This window comes from Symphalangus syndactylus, chromosome 4, assembly GCF_028878055.3.
Source record: "Symphalangus syndactylus isolate Jambi chromosome 4, NHGRI_mSymSyn1-v2.1_pri, whole genome shotgun sequence".
NCBI lineage: Eukaryota > Metazoa > Chordata > Mammalia > Primates > Hylobatidae > Symphalangus > Symphalangus syndactylus.
This window is the reverse complement of record NC_072426.2, coordinates 142430398-142447411: the sequence shown is the minus strand read 5'-3', so window position 1 is coordinate 142447411 and position 17014 is coordinate 142430398. Positions and strand designations below refer to the sequence as shown.

Sequence of the window (17014 nt, the reverse complement as noted above, 5' to 3'; positions counted from 1 at the left end):
TATCCACTTGATACAAGTAATTATTGCTTTTCCTTCTGCCACAACAATAGAAGGAAAAGGGAAAATGAGCACTGGCTCCTGAAGTTCTAAAGGCAAAGGCAGGTCTCCTCTGAGCTCCAGGAACAGCTGTTTAATAAATATGGCTAAAGACTTAATCTAAAAAGGAGTTGTTTAGGTTAGGTAAGGATTTAGGGTAGTTTATGCTCTATTATTCAGAGGCTTCTTTCTAATTTAAGAGTTTCTTTTTGTTTTCCATCAGGAAAACATTGAGAGAGCTGAGATTGTAAAGATCGGTTAATGTTTATGGAGTTCTCACTTCACGAATGGACAGTTTCCAGTACTCTAGGTAGTTTCATAGAACATAAAAATGCAGATTTCCTGCATAGCCTTAATCAGAGGCCTAGGCTAATCATCAAATGGTATCTAAGGTCCACAATGACTCCCTAAAGAATCGCCAAGTTCTTTAACCTGGCCATATTTTGCTACATGTACTCAGGGCCCTAGCTAAGTTTACTGATCATTCCTGGAAAACATACCCTGGAATTGCTCTCTTTACAGCTCATCAGGGATATTTCTTTGTCTGTATAGAAAGCTCACCTTCAAGGTCCAAATAAATACTATCATTCCTCATGAAGCCTTTCTTCCCTAATTTTCATATGCAACAAAACAAATTCTATGAAACGGAACCAAAAAAAAAAAAAAACCCGTCTCCTTGCTTTGAACTTCTACAGTACCCCGTTTATACCATTTATACCATTCTTACTTGCCTGGAACATGCTAAGTGTATAATTAGGTTTGTTGATGATTTATTATTTTCCTCTGTTTCTTGAGAGCCATATCTTATGTAAAGGATTTTTTAATGATTTTATTTCTACAATATAATCATATTCCAGAAAGTTTGGAAAGGAAATGAATAATCCTAAGCGTCATCGTGTATAATTTTGGTAAATATCCTTCCATTCTTTTTCCTTATGCTTTAATGATATTACACACATGATTTTGCCTCTCTCCATATAATTGTAGTACTACTAAACATCAGTTTTTATGACTGTCTAATAAACACTCTAGTAGCTAGCCTATAATTTAATTATTTTTACCATTTTGTAGACAAATGTCTTGCTCAGGGGGACACAGAGCCAGGGATTGAGAAAGGAATCATGGCCTCCACTCTGCAGTTCATCGCTTCCCTAGACTTCTGCCCTGCCCTAGTCTCAGAGCACATTCAATAACTAGCATTCCTAATGGTTGGGCAGAATCACTATTATTATCCAGCTTTGCTTAAAAAGTGTATAGGGCATTTTAATGTTTCATAACAAATTATGAAACATTATTGAAATGAAATATTTTCTCACACCTAAAAGGTTAATTTTCAGAAATGAGTCACTACTCAACAATTTTAAATATCTGAGATTGCCTGTTTTTATGAAAAAAATCAAACTAATTAAAACCATGATATTTTAATGTCTTTTCAACTTTTTATTATTATTTAAATATTTTATTATTTTATATATACAAGCTAAATTTTTCTAGTAACTAAAGCTTTAATAAGCGGAATAGGTTCATTTTAATTAATCAAGTGTTAAGTCATGTCTTATATCATGTAAAAAAGACTTAATGAATATTCTATTCTGGTCCAGCATGTGTGTATGTGTGGCATATAAATGGCTTGAACAGGAGCATCTTTATTACATCAATTGGGAACAGGCTTCTCTAGAATAAAATGGAATGTTTTAGGAAAGTATTTTTCCTGAGTGTTATAAAACAACATTGCTTTTTATAATAAAGTTTAGTGATAATGTACCTATTAGGCTTCACATATTTGTGAGGCAAAAATTCCTCTATGTGTTGAGAAGAAGGAAGATCTCAGACAAACGTGCAAAGTCCTGATCGTCAATATCCTTGGTACAGTATTTTCTTTCTGTGCCAGATTCCTTCTTGGCAATCACCAGTCCCCCACCCTGCCCCCCATGCACATCCACACGTGTTTTAAGTATCCAGGATAAGGGAAATACTTGTTCACTGATTTGTTAGCTGATTACACATCACTATGGAATTTCTGTCAGTGTGTCATTTCACATTGACAAATTTTCACTTAGAATTAATGACAATTCCACGTTCATAACCTCCTGAGATACACGTATATTTCTTTTATAGTATCCCTACATCTGGTAATCAGGTTGTAGAAAATAAAATTTGTCATTGGAATTACACTTTTGGCTAACAGACATTTCTGATTTATGGTGTGCATTCAGTGAACAAATATGTAATAGAAAGAAACATATATATAAAACTTCATGTATTGTCAGATCCAGTAAACACAGTGAAGTGAACTGAGACCAATTTAAAAATTATCCATTGGTCTCTCTCCCCAGCACCACGAATAGACTGTACATCTGTTGCTCCAGAAGTAATAGGTATTTGTACTTCTTTATACTTAATTTTCAGGGTTGAACTTTTAAATTTGTATGCACATTCACTGTTCACAGTTGGGAAGGGTTTTTCTTCCTTTGCGGTTGCTGTCTTCTTTGCCCAGGCCTTTCATCCTCCAGGAACTTGGTCACATCTTTTATATCTTTACTGCTTTGCATGTCAGTTATTCCCTTTCCCCTGGCTATCCTTTAATATAGGAAAATGATCAGCTTTTTACTCTCCCCAAAAACCTATTCCTTGACTACACTTCCCTCAAATTATGATTCTACCTCTTTTCTTACTTCTACTAAACTTCTCAAGAGAATTGCTTATCCCTGCTCTCTGCCTCTGCTTTCTTACTCCCTGCAGTTAGTGTTAGCCTCTGGTCACTCCAGTCTCTCAAATTTTCCTCCTGTTTGCTACGAAGTGACTTTTCTTAGCTCTTGTTTTTGTCACTTTGTCCTCTCAATAACATCTACCACTATTCTTTTTTAAAAATATATTTTTTAGGCCGGGTGGTGGCTCACACCTGTAATCCCAGCACTTTGGGAGGGTGAGGCAGGTGGATCACGAGGTCAGGAGTTCGAGACCAGCCTGACCAACATGATGAAACCCTGTCTTTACTAAAAATACAAAAATTAGCTGGGCGTGGTGGCATGCACCTGTAATCCCAGCTACTCAGGAGGCTGAGGCAGGAGAATCGCTTGAACCCAGGAGGCGGAGGTTGCAGCAAGCTGAGATAGCGCCACTGCACTCCAGCCTGGGCGACAGAGCGAGACTTGGTCTCAAAAAAAAAATATGTGTGTGTATATATATATATATATATATATATATATATATATAAAATATACTATATAGAATATATAATATTTTATATAGAATATATAATTTATATAGAATATATATTTTACTAGAATATATAATATATAGAATAGATAATATTTATATAGAATATATAATATATAGAATATATAATATATAGAGTATATAATATATAGAGTATATAATATATAGAGTATATAATATATAGAGTATATAATATATAGAATATATAATATATAGAATATATAATATTTTATATAGAATATATAATATATAGAATATATAATATTTTATATAGAATATATAATATTTTATATAGTTTTTAGGCTGGGCGGTGGCTCACACCTGTAATCCCAGCACTTTGGGAGGCTGAGGCAGGTGGATCACGAGGTCAGGAGTTCGAGACCAGCCTGACCAACATTATTATATATATGTGTATATATAATTATTATGTATAATATATAATATATGTAATATATATAATATGACCATTATTATATATATAATATATATAAAATATAGATATATATTTTTTACAGATTCAGAGGGTACATGTGCTGGTTTATTACATTGGAATTACATGCATATTGGTGAGGTTTGGGCTTTTAATGTACCTATCACTTACATGGTGAACATCATACTCAATAGGTAAATTTTCAGCCATCACCCACCTCTCATCTTCCCACTTTTGGCATCCTCAGTGTCTATTATTTCCACCTTTATGTCCACTTATAAGTGGGAAAATGCAGTATTTGATTTTCTGTTTCTGAGTGATTTCACTTAGGATAATGACCTCCAGCTCCATCCATGTTGCTACAAAAGACATTATTTCTTTCTTTTTTATGGCTGCGTAATATCCTATGGTGCATATATATCACATTTTCTTTATCCAGTAGACCATTGATGGACACTCAGGTTGATTTCGTGACTTTGCTATTGTGAATAGTGCTGCAATAAACGTACAAGTACAGGTTTCTTTTTAATAAAATGATTTCTTTTCCTTTGGGTATATACCCAGTAGTGGAATTGCTGGGTTGAGTACACTATTCTTAATCTCTCTGAAACTCTTTGCCTTTTTCATTTTTGGGGCATTGGTTGGATGGTTGGCCTGTAAAACTTTGCAAGGTCTTCTTGTAGATTCTAAGATTCTGAGGGCCTTTTGCTTTTCCTCTTACCCCTACTATTTTCTTCTCTATTATTTCTTCCCTAAATCAGAGATCACCAACTAGTACGATCCCCGTGACTTTTATACTTGACTTAGAGTGGTTTTTAAAAATTAGTTGTTGAGATGTAAACTCAGGAGGTTTTACATAAGCTTTCCTTAAAAAAAAAAAAAAAAAAAATCAGTTGACCCTGCCAAGCAGTTGCCCATTGAAAGAAAGCAGACACTCCCCAGTTGACCATAGTTCACTATAGTGTGCCCGCCATTCTCTGTTGGTCTCTGTCTGGCCTTCTTCATTCATTGCCCTCAACTGCCCAAGCTATGCAGACACGTGAATTTGCGCCTCCTATCCTTAATCCATCATGCTCTTTCTTAGGTCTTCTTTTATCATGAGTCAGAAAAGATGTGTCTCTATTTCCCTATTTCTCTCATTTAGTACTGTGCCTGGCTTTTAATAGTCACTCAAAAAAACATTTGGGTGAGTAAAAGGCTCCATTAGGTTTGATTCTGGTCACTGAATACCTGAGGACCCTATCCCCAACACAGAGGTCTTTGCCTATTGAATATTTTGAGTGGGATATTTTTGTTTGGGTTGAGAATAGGTATTTGTACTTTACCTAGGCATAAAACTTTACAGATCATTAAGTCTTGCTTCATGTTACAAATGAGAAATGGGAGGCATAACCCAAGATCAAATGACTTGCCCAAGGCAACAAAGCAAGTTAATGGCAAGCTGGGACTCTGAGTAGTAAGAATAACTCATGTTCATATAGCACTTTATGTGTTACAGAACACTTTAACCCATGCCCATTTCTACCTGGGGTGTGTAAAATTGATGTTAGCTTCCCATTTTATACAGCTAGGGAAACCAAAACCATGGAATTTATATGGTCCACCCAAGGTTACTGAACCAGTGAGGACAAAGACCTAACTCTAACCTAAACCTTTTGGCATGAAGTTCAGGGCTTTTCCTGTGGTTTTCTCTGACAGTCCCTTTTTCAGCTACCTCAGCTAAAATTCTTTTTAGGCTTTTAATGACATGTACCCTCTTTTTATACCTTACATTTCAAAATCAGAAACCTGAACAAGAAAATTCTAGTTTTTTGTTTTTTTTTTTTTTTTGAGACGGAGTCTCGCTCTGTCGCCTAGGCTGGAGTGCAGTGGCGCAATCTCGGCTCACTGCAAGCTCCGCCTCCCGGGTTCACGCCATTCTCCTGCCTCAGCCTCTCCGAGTAGCTGGGACTACAGGCGCCCGCCACCACGCCCGGCTAATTTTTTGTATTTTTAGTAGAGACGGGGTTTCACCGTGGTCTCGATCTCCTGACCTCGTGATCCGCCCGCCTCGGCCTCCCAAAGTGCTGGATTACAAGCGTGAGCCACCGCGCCTGGCCGTTTATTTTGTTTTTAACAGCTAGGGCCAACAGAAGTGAAGATAATGAAAATAAGTGAAGAGCTACGTAACTGATGTTTCACCTTCCTAACCTAGTGCAGCCAGTTAGTTAACTTTGAAAATCCTTTTCCCTTGGCAGGATGTAGTGAGGCTTGTATTAGGAGTCCGTGTTCCTCCCTGTCCTACTGCTTAAATGAGTAACCCTTGTAGTTGCTGCCAGTACACTACTTCAGGACCCAGGAGGCTTCAGAAATGTGGGCCATAGCGGGTCAGGGGAGTCATTTCAGTCTTCTTTTCTCTGTTCAGCAAATTCTTTGTGCTTAATGAGCCTCAGGAGCACAGCCACCCTGTGTTGCAGCTTCTTTCCCTACAGGAGCTATGGAGAGTCTAGAGCTGTGCCATCCAACGCACATGTCACTGTTGAGCAACTTGCAGCGAGACTCGTCCAAACTGAGTGGGATGGAAGCACTCCATTTGCACCGGGTTTCAAAGACATAGTACAAAAAAAGAATGTACCGATCTCAGTACTTTTTTACGTGGATTACATGTTGAAGTGATCATAGTGTAGATACATTGGGCTAAATAAAATATATTATTAAAATGAGTTTTACCTATTTCTTTCTGTCTTTTAAAATGTGGCTACCAAAAAATCTAAATTCCAAGTGTGGCTCATATTATATTTCAGTTGCATAGTGTTGGGCTAGAGGCAGCACTTCCTTCCCTTGGTATTTCTAAGAGACAAACATTTTTATTCATTCAACAAATATTTATAGAGACCTTAATGGAGCTGTTACCTGAGGGAGGCTTTCATATCAATTTTAAAAGACTCTTGAGTAATCCCTTCAGTCTCTTAGTTATTCCTCTTCTGTGGGTAAGTCTTGTATTATAAATGAAGACTGAGCTTGCTTTTATATTTAGGTCTTCCAAAAACAAAAACCTTATTACCTAAATTGTAGGGAAGAATAGGAGACAAATGGGAATACCAGTTTCTCATTGCCATTATGGACCATTTTGCAAAGGACTATAATGTGAGGCAAAATATTTTCATGTCTGCTGAGAGGATGTAAATGGGCGTGAATTTCCATTCCATAGCATTTCATTCATTCCCTGATTTTCTTCAAAGTGACTGACTTATCTGGGGAAGGAACATTGGACTTAGTGATGCAGTAGAATGTTGAAGTGCTACATTTAAAACATGGCATTTCAAACCAGTGAGGAAAAGATGGACTGTTATTTAAATGATGATAGGACAACTGCTGAGTCATGTGGAAAAACAAAGTGCTAAATGCTTTCCCGACCTTATTCTTTATGCAAAACCAGATGGGCATATGGTTCACAGACGGAGATGTAAAAAGAAAGAATGAAAAGAAGGAAACATTTAAAAAACTAGGAAAAAATGTAGGTTTCTTATTTAAAACAATTGTGGAATGAAAAGATTTTTAAAGCATGATGTTAAATCAAGATGCAATAATGGAAAAAACTGATAAATAACAAATTAGAACATTATTTTTAATTTAATAGACAAATATATACACACATATATACATATAAGTTAAAGAGCACTTTACATAATATTATGTAAAGAAAGAATATTTATGGCCAGGCGCAATCGCTCATGCCTGTAATCCCAGCACTGTGGGAGGCCGAGGCAGGCGGATTATCTGAGGTCAGGAGTTCGAGACCAGCCTGACCAATATGGTGAAACCCCATCTCTACTAAAAAAATGCAAAAATCAGGCCAGGCGCGATGGCTCACACCTGTAATCCCAGCACTTTGGGAGGCCGAGGCAGGTGGATCACGAGGTCAAGAGATTGAGATCATCCTGGCTAACACGGTGAAACCCTGTCTCTACTAAAAAAATACAAAAACAAAATTAGCCACGTGTAGTGGCAGGCGCCTGTAGTCCCAGCTACTCGGGAGGCTGAGGCCGGGGAATGACGTGAACCTGGGAGGCAGAGCTTGCAGTGAGCCGACATCACGCCACTGCACTCCAGCCTGGGCAACAGAGCAAGACTCTATCTCAAAAAAAAAATGCAAAAATTAGCTGGGCCGTGGTGGCACTTGCCTATAATCTCCACTACTCAGGAGGCTGAGGCAGGAGAATCACTTGAATCCGGGAGGCAGAGGTTGCACTGAGCTGAGATTGTGCCACTACACTCCAGCCTCAATGACAGAGGGAGACCCTGTCTCCAAAAAAAAAAAAAAAAAAAAAAAAAGAGTATTTGTATCAGTGTATAAGAAAAATACAAACAATCCAATAGAAATATGGATACAGTATGGAAATAAGCAAATCCTAAAAAAAGAAAATAGATGCTTAATCTCATTAATAGAAATACAAGTTAAAACAATATAATACACCTTGTTACTTCAAAAAACGATTTTTATACTTACACTTTGATCCAGCAAATTCGACTTTTAGGAGTTTACCCTATGGATATGCTTGTACAAGCCTGCCAAGACATAGTAAATGGCAACATCTCTATAAAATGGAATACCATGCTATCAACCTGTCCCTATTGATATGCAAAGGTGTTCATGAAATATTGTTTCATGAGAGAATAGAATGGATTGCTTGGTTTTATTTGTGTTAAAAATCAATAAAGTAGATACATATATAACAACATCTACATAGAAAGTGAAGGATAGATTTTAAATTATTAAATGCAAATCCATCTGGGAAGTGGATTGGGAAGAGACATGTGGGGAACTGGCTGAGGCCTTTTACATTTTACTTCATAATGTTCTATACCAGGGGTGTTCAATCTTTTGGATTCCCTGGGTCACATTGGAAGAAGAATTATCCTGGGCCACACATAAAATACACTAAATCAATAGCTGATGAGCTTAAAAAAAAAAAAGAAAAGAAAAAACAAAGCCTCAAAAAAAATCTCATAATGTTTTAAGAAAGTTTACAAATTTGTGTTGGGCTATATGTAGAGGACCGTGGGTTGGACAAGCTTGCTCTAGTGGGTTGTGAATTAAAATAATTACTTCTCAGATCTACTGTTTGTATCCTGTAGTGCTCAGAAGCTACAGACTGATTCATCTGTAAAGCTTCCTATAAAATAGTAACTATTCAACTTAGTTCTCATTAAAAATTTTTTCTCTTTAAAATATTCTAAGTCCCGCCTTTTAAAAAAGGCTATATTCTCTCTAGCAAAGAGGGCAACCATACACAAAAAAGTTTATTTTAATGTTTCTTAAGCTGCCTTGTTGTTATTATTGATATTATTTTTGTCAGTATTTCATCTCATATTTATTTATACTTCAAAACACATTCTTTCTACATTTTAGACTTTTAGACTTTTTCTCCAAAAAGGGACATAAGAATTTTAAGATTAATAAATATTTTAGTGTCCCTGCTTTTATCTCTAGTATACTGAATTTTACCTTATATCCAACCTAAGTCTTATCAAAGCTCCTTACCAAATGCTTGGAAGAAGGTATTTTAGGATACAAATTTATTTTGCAAATGATGAGTGTACTCCTAACATTAAAGGTCATGGTTAGATAAATGTCACAGAAAGCTCACACTACTGAGCTCAAACATTCATACGTGAATTTTATCAAAATTCTATTAGAAGCTATCAGATTCTTGGTTTCCTATTGTTACCAAAGGTTGCTATACTTACAGCAAAAGCTGCTTTATGTTTCTGCCTGATTTACTTAATGCCTCTACCAAATAGTCTTAACTTTATGATTTTCTCTGGAACTGATACAGGAAGCAAGGAGCAATGTTTTTAATACTAATAATATATGCTGCTTCCGAAGAAATCTCAAGTAATTTTAAAGTATGACAACATCTTGCTAACAAATATTACTGTCCATGCATAAAAATCAAATGCAGAAAAAATATGCTAGGCTATTTAGAGGAATAGAAATGAAATAGAAAAATGAAACTTGTCCATTTAAAGTGAGATTATGCATTATACATGTGGAGAGCTAGAAGAGACCTAAAAATCACTGGCTCCAGCTTACTTTATAGATGAGGAAGCTGTGAACAATAGAGGTAAAATGGCTCCCTTAAGGCCCCAAAGGTAGGTAATGGCTGTTTTAGGACTAGAACTGTGGTCTTCTACTTGCCAGTTGGCTTGTTATACCACTCCAGGATGTGTCTACCTGCATACACATGATTCTGCATAAATTTTTCTAAGCATCCAACCCTGTGGTCCAGCAGTTCTACTCCTGGACATGTACCCAATATCCAGATGGGAGCTTATGTCCACCAAAAGACACATACTATTCACAGCAGCGTTGTTCTTAATAGCCACTGTCTATTGGAAGGAAGGAAGACAGGAAAGGAGGAAAGAAAACCCACATGTTAATCAGCAGTAGATGGATAGATAAATTATAGTATATTTACACAATAGAATATTACCCAGCAATTTAAAGGAAAGAACTACTGACTCATGGAGCAATATGGATAAATCTCAAAAAGCATGTTGAGCAAAAGTAGCTAGACATAAGAAATTATGGAAAGCACTGTGTTATTTTTATGCCTGTTTGTAAGCTCCTTAAGGGCAGAGATCATTTCTCTGCATTTGTAGATCTTTAGCACCAAGCACATTATTCAGCACATAATTGGTGCTCAGAGTCCAGGCACAGTGGCTCACGCCTGTAATCCCAGCACTTTGAGAGGTTGAGACAGGAGGATCGCTTGAGCTCAGAAGTTCGACACCAGCTAGACATCATAATGAGACCTCATCGCTACTAAAATTAGCTGGGTGTGGTGTTGCGTACCTATAGTCCCGACTACTCAGGAGGTTGAGGCAAGAGGATTGCTTGAGCCCAGGAGTTCAAGGCTGCACTGAGCAATGAATGTGCCACTGCACTTCAGCCAGGGCAACAGAGTGAGACCTTTCCCCCCAGCCCCCCCAAAAATAGATGCTCAATGTGTATTTATTTTAATGGAGTATATATGATATGAAGAAAGACACAAAGGAAGCACCCAGTATTGTTCTGTTGAGAAAGCAGCAGGAAATATTGGGAACAATATTTTAATCCTCAGATGTTTATACCAGAGCACAGCATATGGAAACCTCAAATACTAACACAATGTTGAATATATAACTGACACTTGGCCAGCCAGGTATGACCATGACGAGACTACAGTAATTTTTCAGAACCTTTCAAAACAGGCACCACTAATGGAGCCTATTGTTTGACCCCAGAATTAATCTAAACATGATATCAAATAGATGTGATAGTTTCCTCTATTCATATTTTTTGCCTCAATGAGAAGAAAGTCTTCTCAACTCCCTCCTCTACTTCTTACTCACTGGGACAGGAGTGCTGAGTTGAGCAGTCAGTTTCCAGCACACTGATGAGGTTTGTGCTTTTGAAGATTTGTTTCTAGGTGTCTAAATAAGCTTATGGTGGAAGAAGACATTCTCTGGCTCCTTTTTCTCCAGCATTGCCAGGTGCGCTGGCCCTTCATTTCATGAGGGTGTTGTGTGTGGGATGGAGGAGATGAAGTAGCTTTTCAATCTGCTTTGTTTCCAGGCTCCTTACACCCAGCCTGTGCAGGAAAGGGGACCCTACCCCTCCATGGTTCACTGCAGTTTATTGGAGATCTACAGTGAGGTTCGGGCCACCCCCACCATAATATAAAGCATTACTTTGCTTCATTTGGGCTTTTTATTCTCAAGGTGGGATAGCTAGACCAAGAAAGGATTTGTAAATTCTGGATCTCCTGGCCAATTGCCATGAAAATGCTTTTAATAGGCCACCCTTTACTAGCACTTCATTTTCATCCCTAAACACATATCACAAGAAATCTTTATGATCCTTTCTCCCGCCATTGGTACTTCAGGCATTGACAGGTGTTATTCTGGCATTACCGCCTATTATTTCTGAACGATTATCACGTGGAGAAACTTCCTAAAGTCTGAAGAAGAAATATGGTCATGTTTGATAAAGATTTATCTTACTAATTATAGATTAGACAAGCCACCTGAATTTGAGTCCCCAAGGAGGCTTAGGAACAAATTGTCAGTCAATTTGCAATCATTTGTAGAAGCAGTGACTGCTGAGCTCCAATTAACACGGCTTTGTGAGGAAGCAGTTGTTCCAAAGCAAGTTCATTTAATAAAATATTGACCAAGAGGGTTTCCATTCTTCTAGTAGAGTGATCTTATCAACAGGATGAGAAGACATAGCCTGAACAATTTAAGTGGGAAAAATAGTACATGATGTTATTTTATATAAAGACATTTGTGAAGTGCCCAATATGTAATGCTGAGATGGAAAAATCACTGTTCTCCTTAATATTATATTTAAGTTACCTTTTAAAAGTTTATTATTTTGCATCTCAATTTTTTTTGAGAGGTTAAGCTATGTTTCCCCTTACTGTAATATCTAGGTAAGTTATATGCAGCTTATTGTCATTGTTATATGCAGCTTATTGTCATTGAAGCGTTCCAGAAATGTTTTATTTTACCCTAGGGAAAACAAAAGGCTTGTGTTCTTTCTTTTCTTGCTGATAATATCAGTGGAGTGCACAGATTTTGACCCCTGGTACTCTTAATTTACACCTGGGCTTTTCAGATAGACGAAGTTAGCTTGCCAACAGGACTTGAATTTCGTGTCTTACCCTGTTATGATTTAAAGTATGTGCACATAGGATGATAGCTGATACAATGACGTGACAAAAAACATTAAGAATTTCTGCCAGCTTTTTGTGAGGTTCTCCCAGAATACAGAAAGAAAGGCAGGAGGTAAATATACATGGAAGTACATGAGTTCATTTTGAATGGTTTTATTCTTTGTCTTCTTGCTCATTTTTACCAAACCCAAAAGTTGCCCCTTCATTGTTCAGTTGTGCTTTGAGCAAATACCCAACCATTATTGTGCAACAGGGTGTCACAAAAAGGGTGACAAATACACCATTTTGATTGCTCTTCTCGAAAATTCACAGTGAGCTGAAATAAATTTTCATTTGTTATTGGCAAGTTTTAAAATCAGACATTATGGAAATTCTTAATAAAATTATCTTTTACTCTTTCAGTCTTGCAATGGAATTGTTTATTCTTGATTTAATATCTACCTGTGATATAGATACAATGAAGTCCCAATATTGAGAGAAAAGATATCTCACATGGGAAAAACAGACACTAACTGCATAGGCAAACTTTAAAGTAGTGACTTTAAATTTTGGATGAAATTATGTTGAAAATAAACCTCAGGGAATTCTTGGGAATTGTTTAACCTTCTTATGTTGTTTTGTTGGTTGCTTTTGCAGTTTAACTCGGCTGCTAAGCAGCTGATAGAATGGGATAAGCCTCCTGTGCCAGGAGTTGATGCTGGAGAATGTTCCTCGGCGGCAGCCCAGAGCAGCACTGCCCCAAAGCACTCCGACACCAAGAAGAACACCAAAAAGCGGCACTCCTTCACTTCCCTCACTATGGCCAACAAGTCCTCCCAGGCATCCCAGAACCGCCACTCCATGGAGATCAGTCCCCCTGTCCTCATCAGCTCCAGCAACCCCACTGCTGCTGCACGGATCAGCGAGCTGTCTGGGCTCTCCTGCAGTGCCCCTTCTCAGGTAAATTCTCAAACAAGTGTTATATAAAAAGAGCTCACCCACAAAAGGATCCACTCACAAACATGTTTGCTCACTGGCTGACAAACATTACTTATTTTGAACTTCTGAAGATAGTAGCTTTTCTGGGAAGCAAAACCTGTCTTCATTTTGTAAGTGGAAAAATGGAGAAGGGAAAGCTAACTTGAGTGTATCAACCCAGAACTAACTACTCTGTCATTTTCAAAGGAAAGATCAGAACTTATAAGATGAGTTAAATAATACTTACCAGTTTCACCAAGCAATCACTCAGCCTTACAGAACTTTCTCACAGTACTGCTTTGGGAGATCTTGCCAACTAAAACTTTATCTCCACCCAGATTTAAGATGCCATGGTCCAAACTCGTAACGTTTGTAGTTGCTTGTATCTATGTAACTTACCTTAATATGTAGGCTTCCCAGAATTATAGAGAAAAAAGAGCAAGGACAGAAAGAAGCATTTAATTTAAATTAGAAATTGACCTCACACTTTTTAAGCTCATTAGTTCATTACAACTTTGGACTGGTATGTAAAAAATAGCCACACATTATTCTTAGGTTTATAAAAATACATGGGATGACTGGGGCATTCATTCATTCATTTGGCAAATATTTATTGAGCACTTTACTATTAGACCCTTCTAGGCACTGTGTATACCATGATATATAAAATACAGCAATTTGCTGTGTTAGGCTTTAATTCTGCACTACAAAAAGAACCTAATTATAACCCTGTCCAAGCCACGGGGCTGCTATCATTATCCACTTAGGTGATGGCTGTATTTTCCTCAACTTAAAGGTCAGAGAATCTAGTTCAAAGCCGCCTGTCACAAGCAGAAGGAATTTCTTTCAAGTCTCATGTTTCATCTTGAAAATTCATGTAGGTTTTACATTCTGCTCCACCATATAGCTATGGTGGTTTTTTTTTTTTCTTTAAACATTAAAATGAAATTATGTCCCCTTAAAGAAAAAGAAAAAAATACCAGTCCTGGTCCTCAAAAAGTTTACATTCTAGTAAGTGCCTATTTTGGACCATGGAATGAAAATGTAAAATACAGTTTTTGATATCCCTTGCCATTTTTTTCTCAGCCTTATGTTTGTTTGTTTGTTTTTAATAGAGATGGGGTCTCACTTTGTTGCCCAGGCTGGTAACAAACTCTTGGCCTCAAGTGAACATCCTACCTGGGCCTCCCAAAGTGCTGGGATTACAAGTATGAGCTACAGCCTCAGCCTCATTTATTTGACCCTGCTCCTTTAGATTTATACTGCGTGTTTCAAGTTAAATGCATTCACTTTCTGAATGGGATTGTGGGATTGTTGTTTTGTGGCATTTTTAGGTGGTAGGGCCATGAAACTCTTATTGAGAAATAAAGACACGCACAACGCACAACTAGAACATGAGTGCAGTGAAGGCAACGGTCTTTGTTTTGTACACTGATTATATTCTAAATGGCAGACATACCGAAAACACTCAACATGTATTTGTTGGATGAATGAGTCACTTGAAAAATGGGTAGAGAGGGGAACCATGTCGTTTTACATGTAACTAATCATATCCGTGTGAGAAATAGACATGGATCGTAGATCAGAGTAGGAAGGGCAAAGTGAGGTTAATCTGGAAAGGTTCAGAACTAAAGATTTTTGAGTAAGGTTCTGAAGGAGGGAGCTAGTAAAGATGGCCACTCACTAAGAGAAAATTGAATCATTTTGATTCTGTGCTTTTTATCTTGGAACCTAGCAACATTTGCACAATGATGTTGTCTTGAAATAAAAGACAAGCTTCTGCCAAGAATAGTGACAGCTCAGAATGGGAATAGCTTTAAAAGAGTGGACAATAATCTTTTGGCATTAGAGAAAATGAAAAGAGAAAAGAAGATATACTGAGCATTTTCATCTTTGCAGAGAGCTCAGCAGTCAGGTGTGAGCATGCCTGACGTTACCACACCAGAGCTGGGAATGAAGACTATAAAAGTAGAGCTGTTTTTATTTTGGTTCAAGTAGCTTAGGAAACAAGGCTCTTCCTGTGTTCCATTAAAAGTTTCCCCTCCAACCATTCCACCCCTCCTTCCATATTCCAGTTCATTCTGTTTTCAGTGGCAGAGTGTTGCCTCAGGGAGAAGTTATTTCTAGAAGAGGCTGGGAGGTGTTTGAAGTGCTGCCTGGTTTCTCCAGCTGAGGTTTACAGAAAACACTACTTATCTAGGGCACTGTGTACATTGGAGGGCACCCCAGGCCACAATAGAGCATTGAGCATGTGTAGCATTTGTGACGTGCAAAAACTCTTCCAACCATGGAGATCAGTGCATATGGGGAAATGGCTCATGTAAGACCATTTAAAACAGGACTCTCCTTTTCCCCTGCCCAGCAAAGGGCCTGGCTGTAGATTTAACTGAGGCGCATTGCTGAATCTGTCCCCTGCTATTGACCTGATTGCTGTCTTCCTTTTCCTTACACATGTTAACCTTTGCCTGCAATTTCCTTTCCTTTTCTTTTCTTTTTTTTTGAGATGGAGTCTCACTCTGTCACCAAGGCTAGAGTGCAGTGGCACTGTGTCTGCTCATTGCAACCTCCATCTCCTGGGTTCAAGCAATTCTCCTGCCTCAGCCTCCCGAGTAGCTGGGATTACAGGTGCCACCACCACGCCCGGCTAGTTTTTATATTTTTAGTAGAGATGGGGTTTCACCATGTTGGCCAGGCTGGTCTTGAACTCCTGACCTCAGGTGATCCACCTACTTCGGCCTCCCCAAGTGCTGGGATTACAGGTGTGAGCCACTGCGCATGGCCTCTTTTTTTTTCTTTTTTTGAGATGGAGTTTTACTGTTGTCTCCCAGGCTGGAGTGCAATGGCACAATCTTGGCTCACTGCAACCTTCGCCTCCCAGGTTCAAGCAATTCTCCTGCCTCAGCCTCTCGAGTAGCTGGGATTACAGGTGTGCGCCACCACACCCGTCTAATTTTTGTAATTTTTTAGTGTAGTTAGGATTAAGTTTGGCTGGATTGATTAGAAAATTGAAAGTAAGGGGCTTAAAAATGTTAGTATTCATTTTTATCTCATCCCAATGAAATCTAGATATAGGCAGTTGGGTGCTGGTGTAATAGCACCACAAAGTCATTAGGGACCTCGGCACCTTCCAGCTAATGTCTACACCATATGAGTGGGTCCTTATGCCCTTGTTTCTATATGGCAATTAGAGATGTCACTGTCATATCCAAATTGCTGGCAGCTGGAAGGTGAAAGGGACAAGAAGGGAGCCAAAGGGCTTGCTTGCTATTATATTTGGTGACTATTGAGTGATGGCTGAACTTTCAAATACATAAATTGGAAGATTACTTATAGGCAGTGCTTTCCAGGTGTGTCGCCAGATCAGATAGATGTTCATGAGTGTCTGTGACTGTGACATGAGTGTCTGTAAAAGCACATGGTGGTACAAGCAGCCAAGATGTTTTGTCTCCTCCTCTGACCACACTTAGGATATTTTTGGCCTCCAGAGGAGTGATTCATAATATTCAGTGTTTCTATGGCATCTTTGTATTCAGTGGCCTCAGGGAAAGCAAGAAACCCTCACCCCCACCTCCCTCTTGCTTACCCCAACTCTTCCCGCCTTTACTTAGCCTTTCTTGTAGAGGAGACAACTTAATTTTTGCAGTTCCATGAGGAAAGGGTAAGCCCAGCA

General features: G+C 38.2%; 1 protein-coding gene across 4 annotated transcripts in view; it reads left to right on the top strand.

The window, feature by feature from the left end:
* The window catches only part of SH3RF1 (SH3 domain containing ring finger 1), a 176657-nt gene that overhangs the window by 121384 nt on the left and 38259 nt on the right, over positions 1 to 17014 (top strand). For all 4 annotated transcript variants that reach the window (XR_010120613.1, XR_008657294.2, XM_055276367.2 and 1 more), the window contains exon 5: positions 13024 to 13326. Coding sequence is in view for 2 of the 4 variants with exons in the window: in XM_055276367.2 (XP_055132342.1) it covers positions 13024 to 13326 (303 nt within the window). In the remaining 2 variants the exon portion in view is untranslated. The remainder of the gene's footprint in view (positions 1 to 13023; positions 13327 to 17014) is intronic.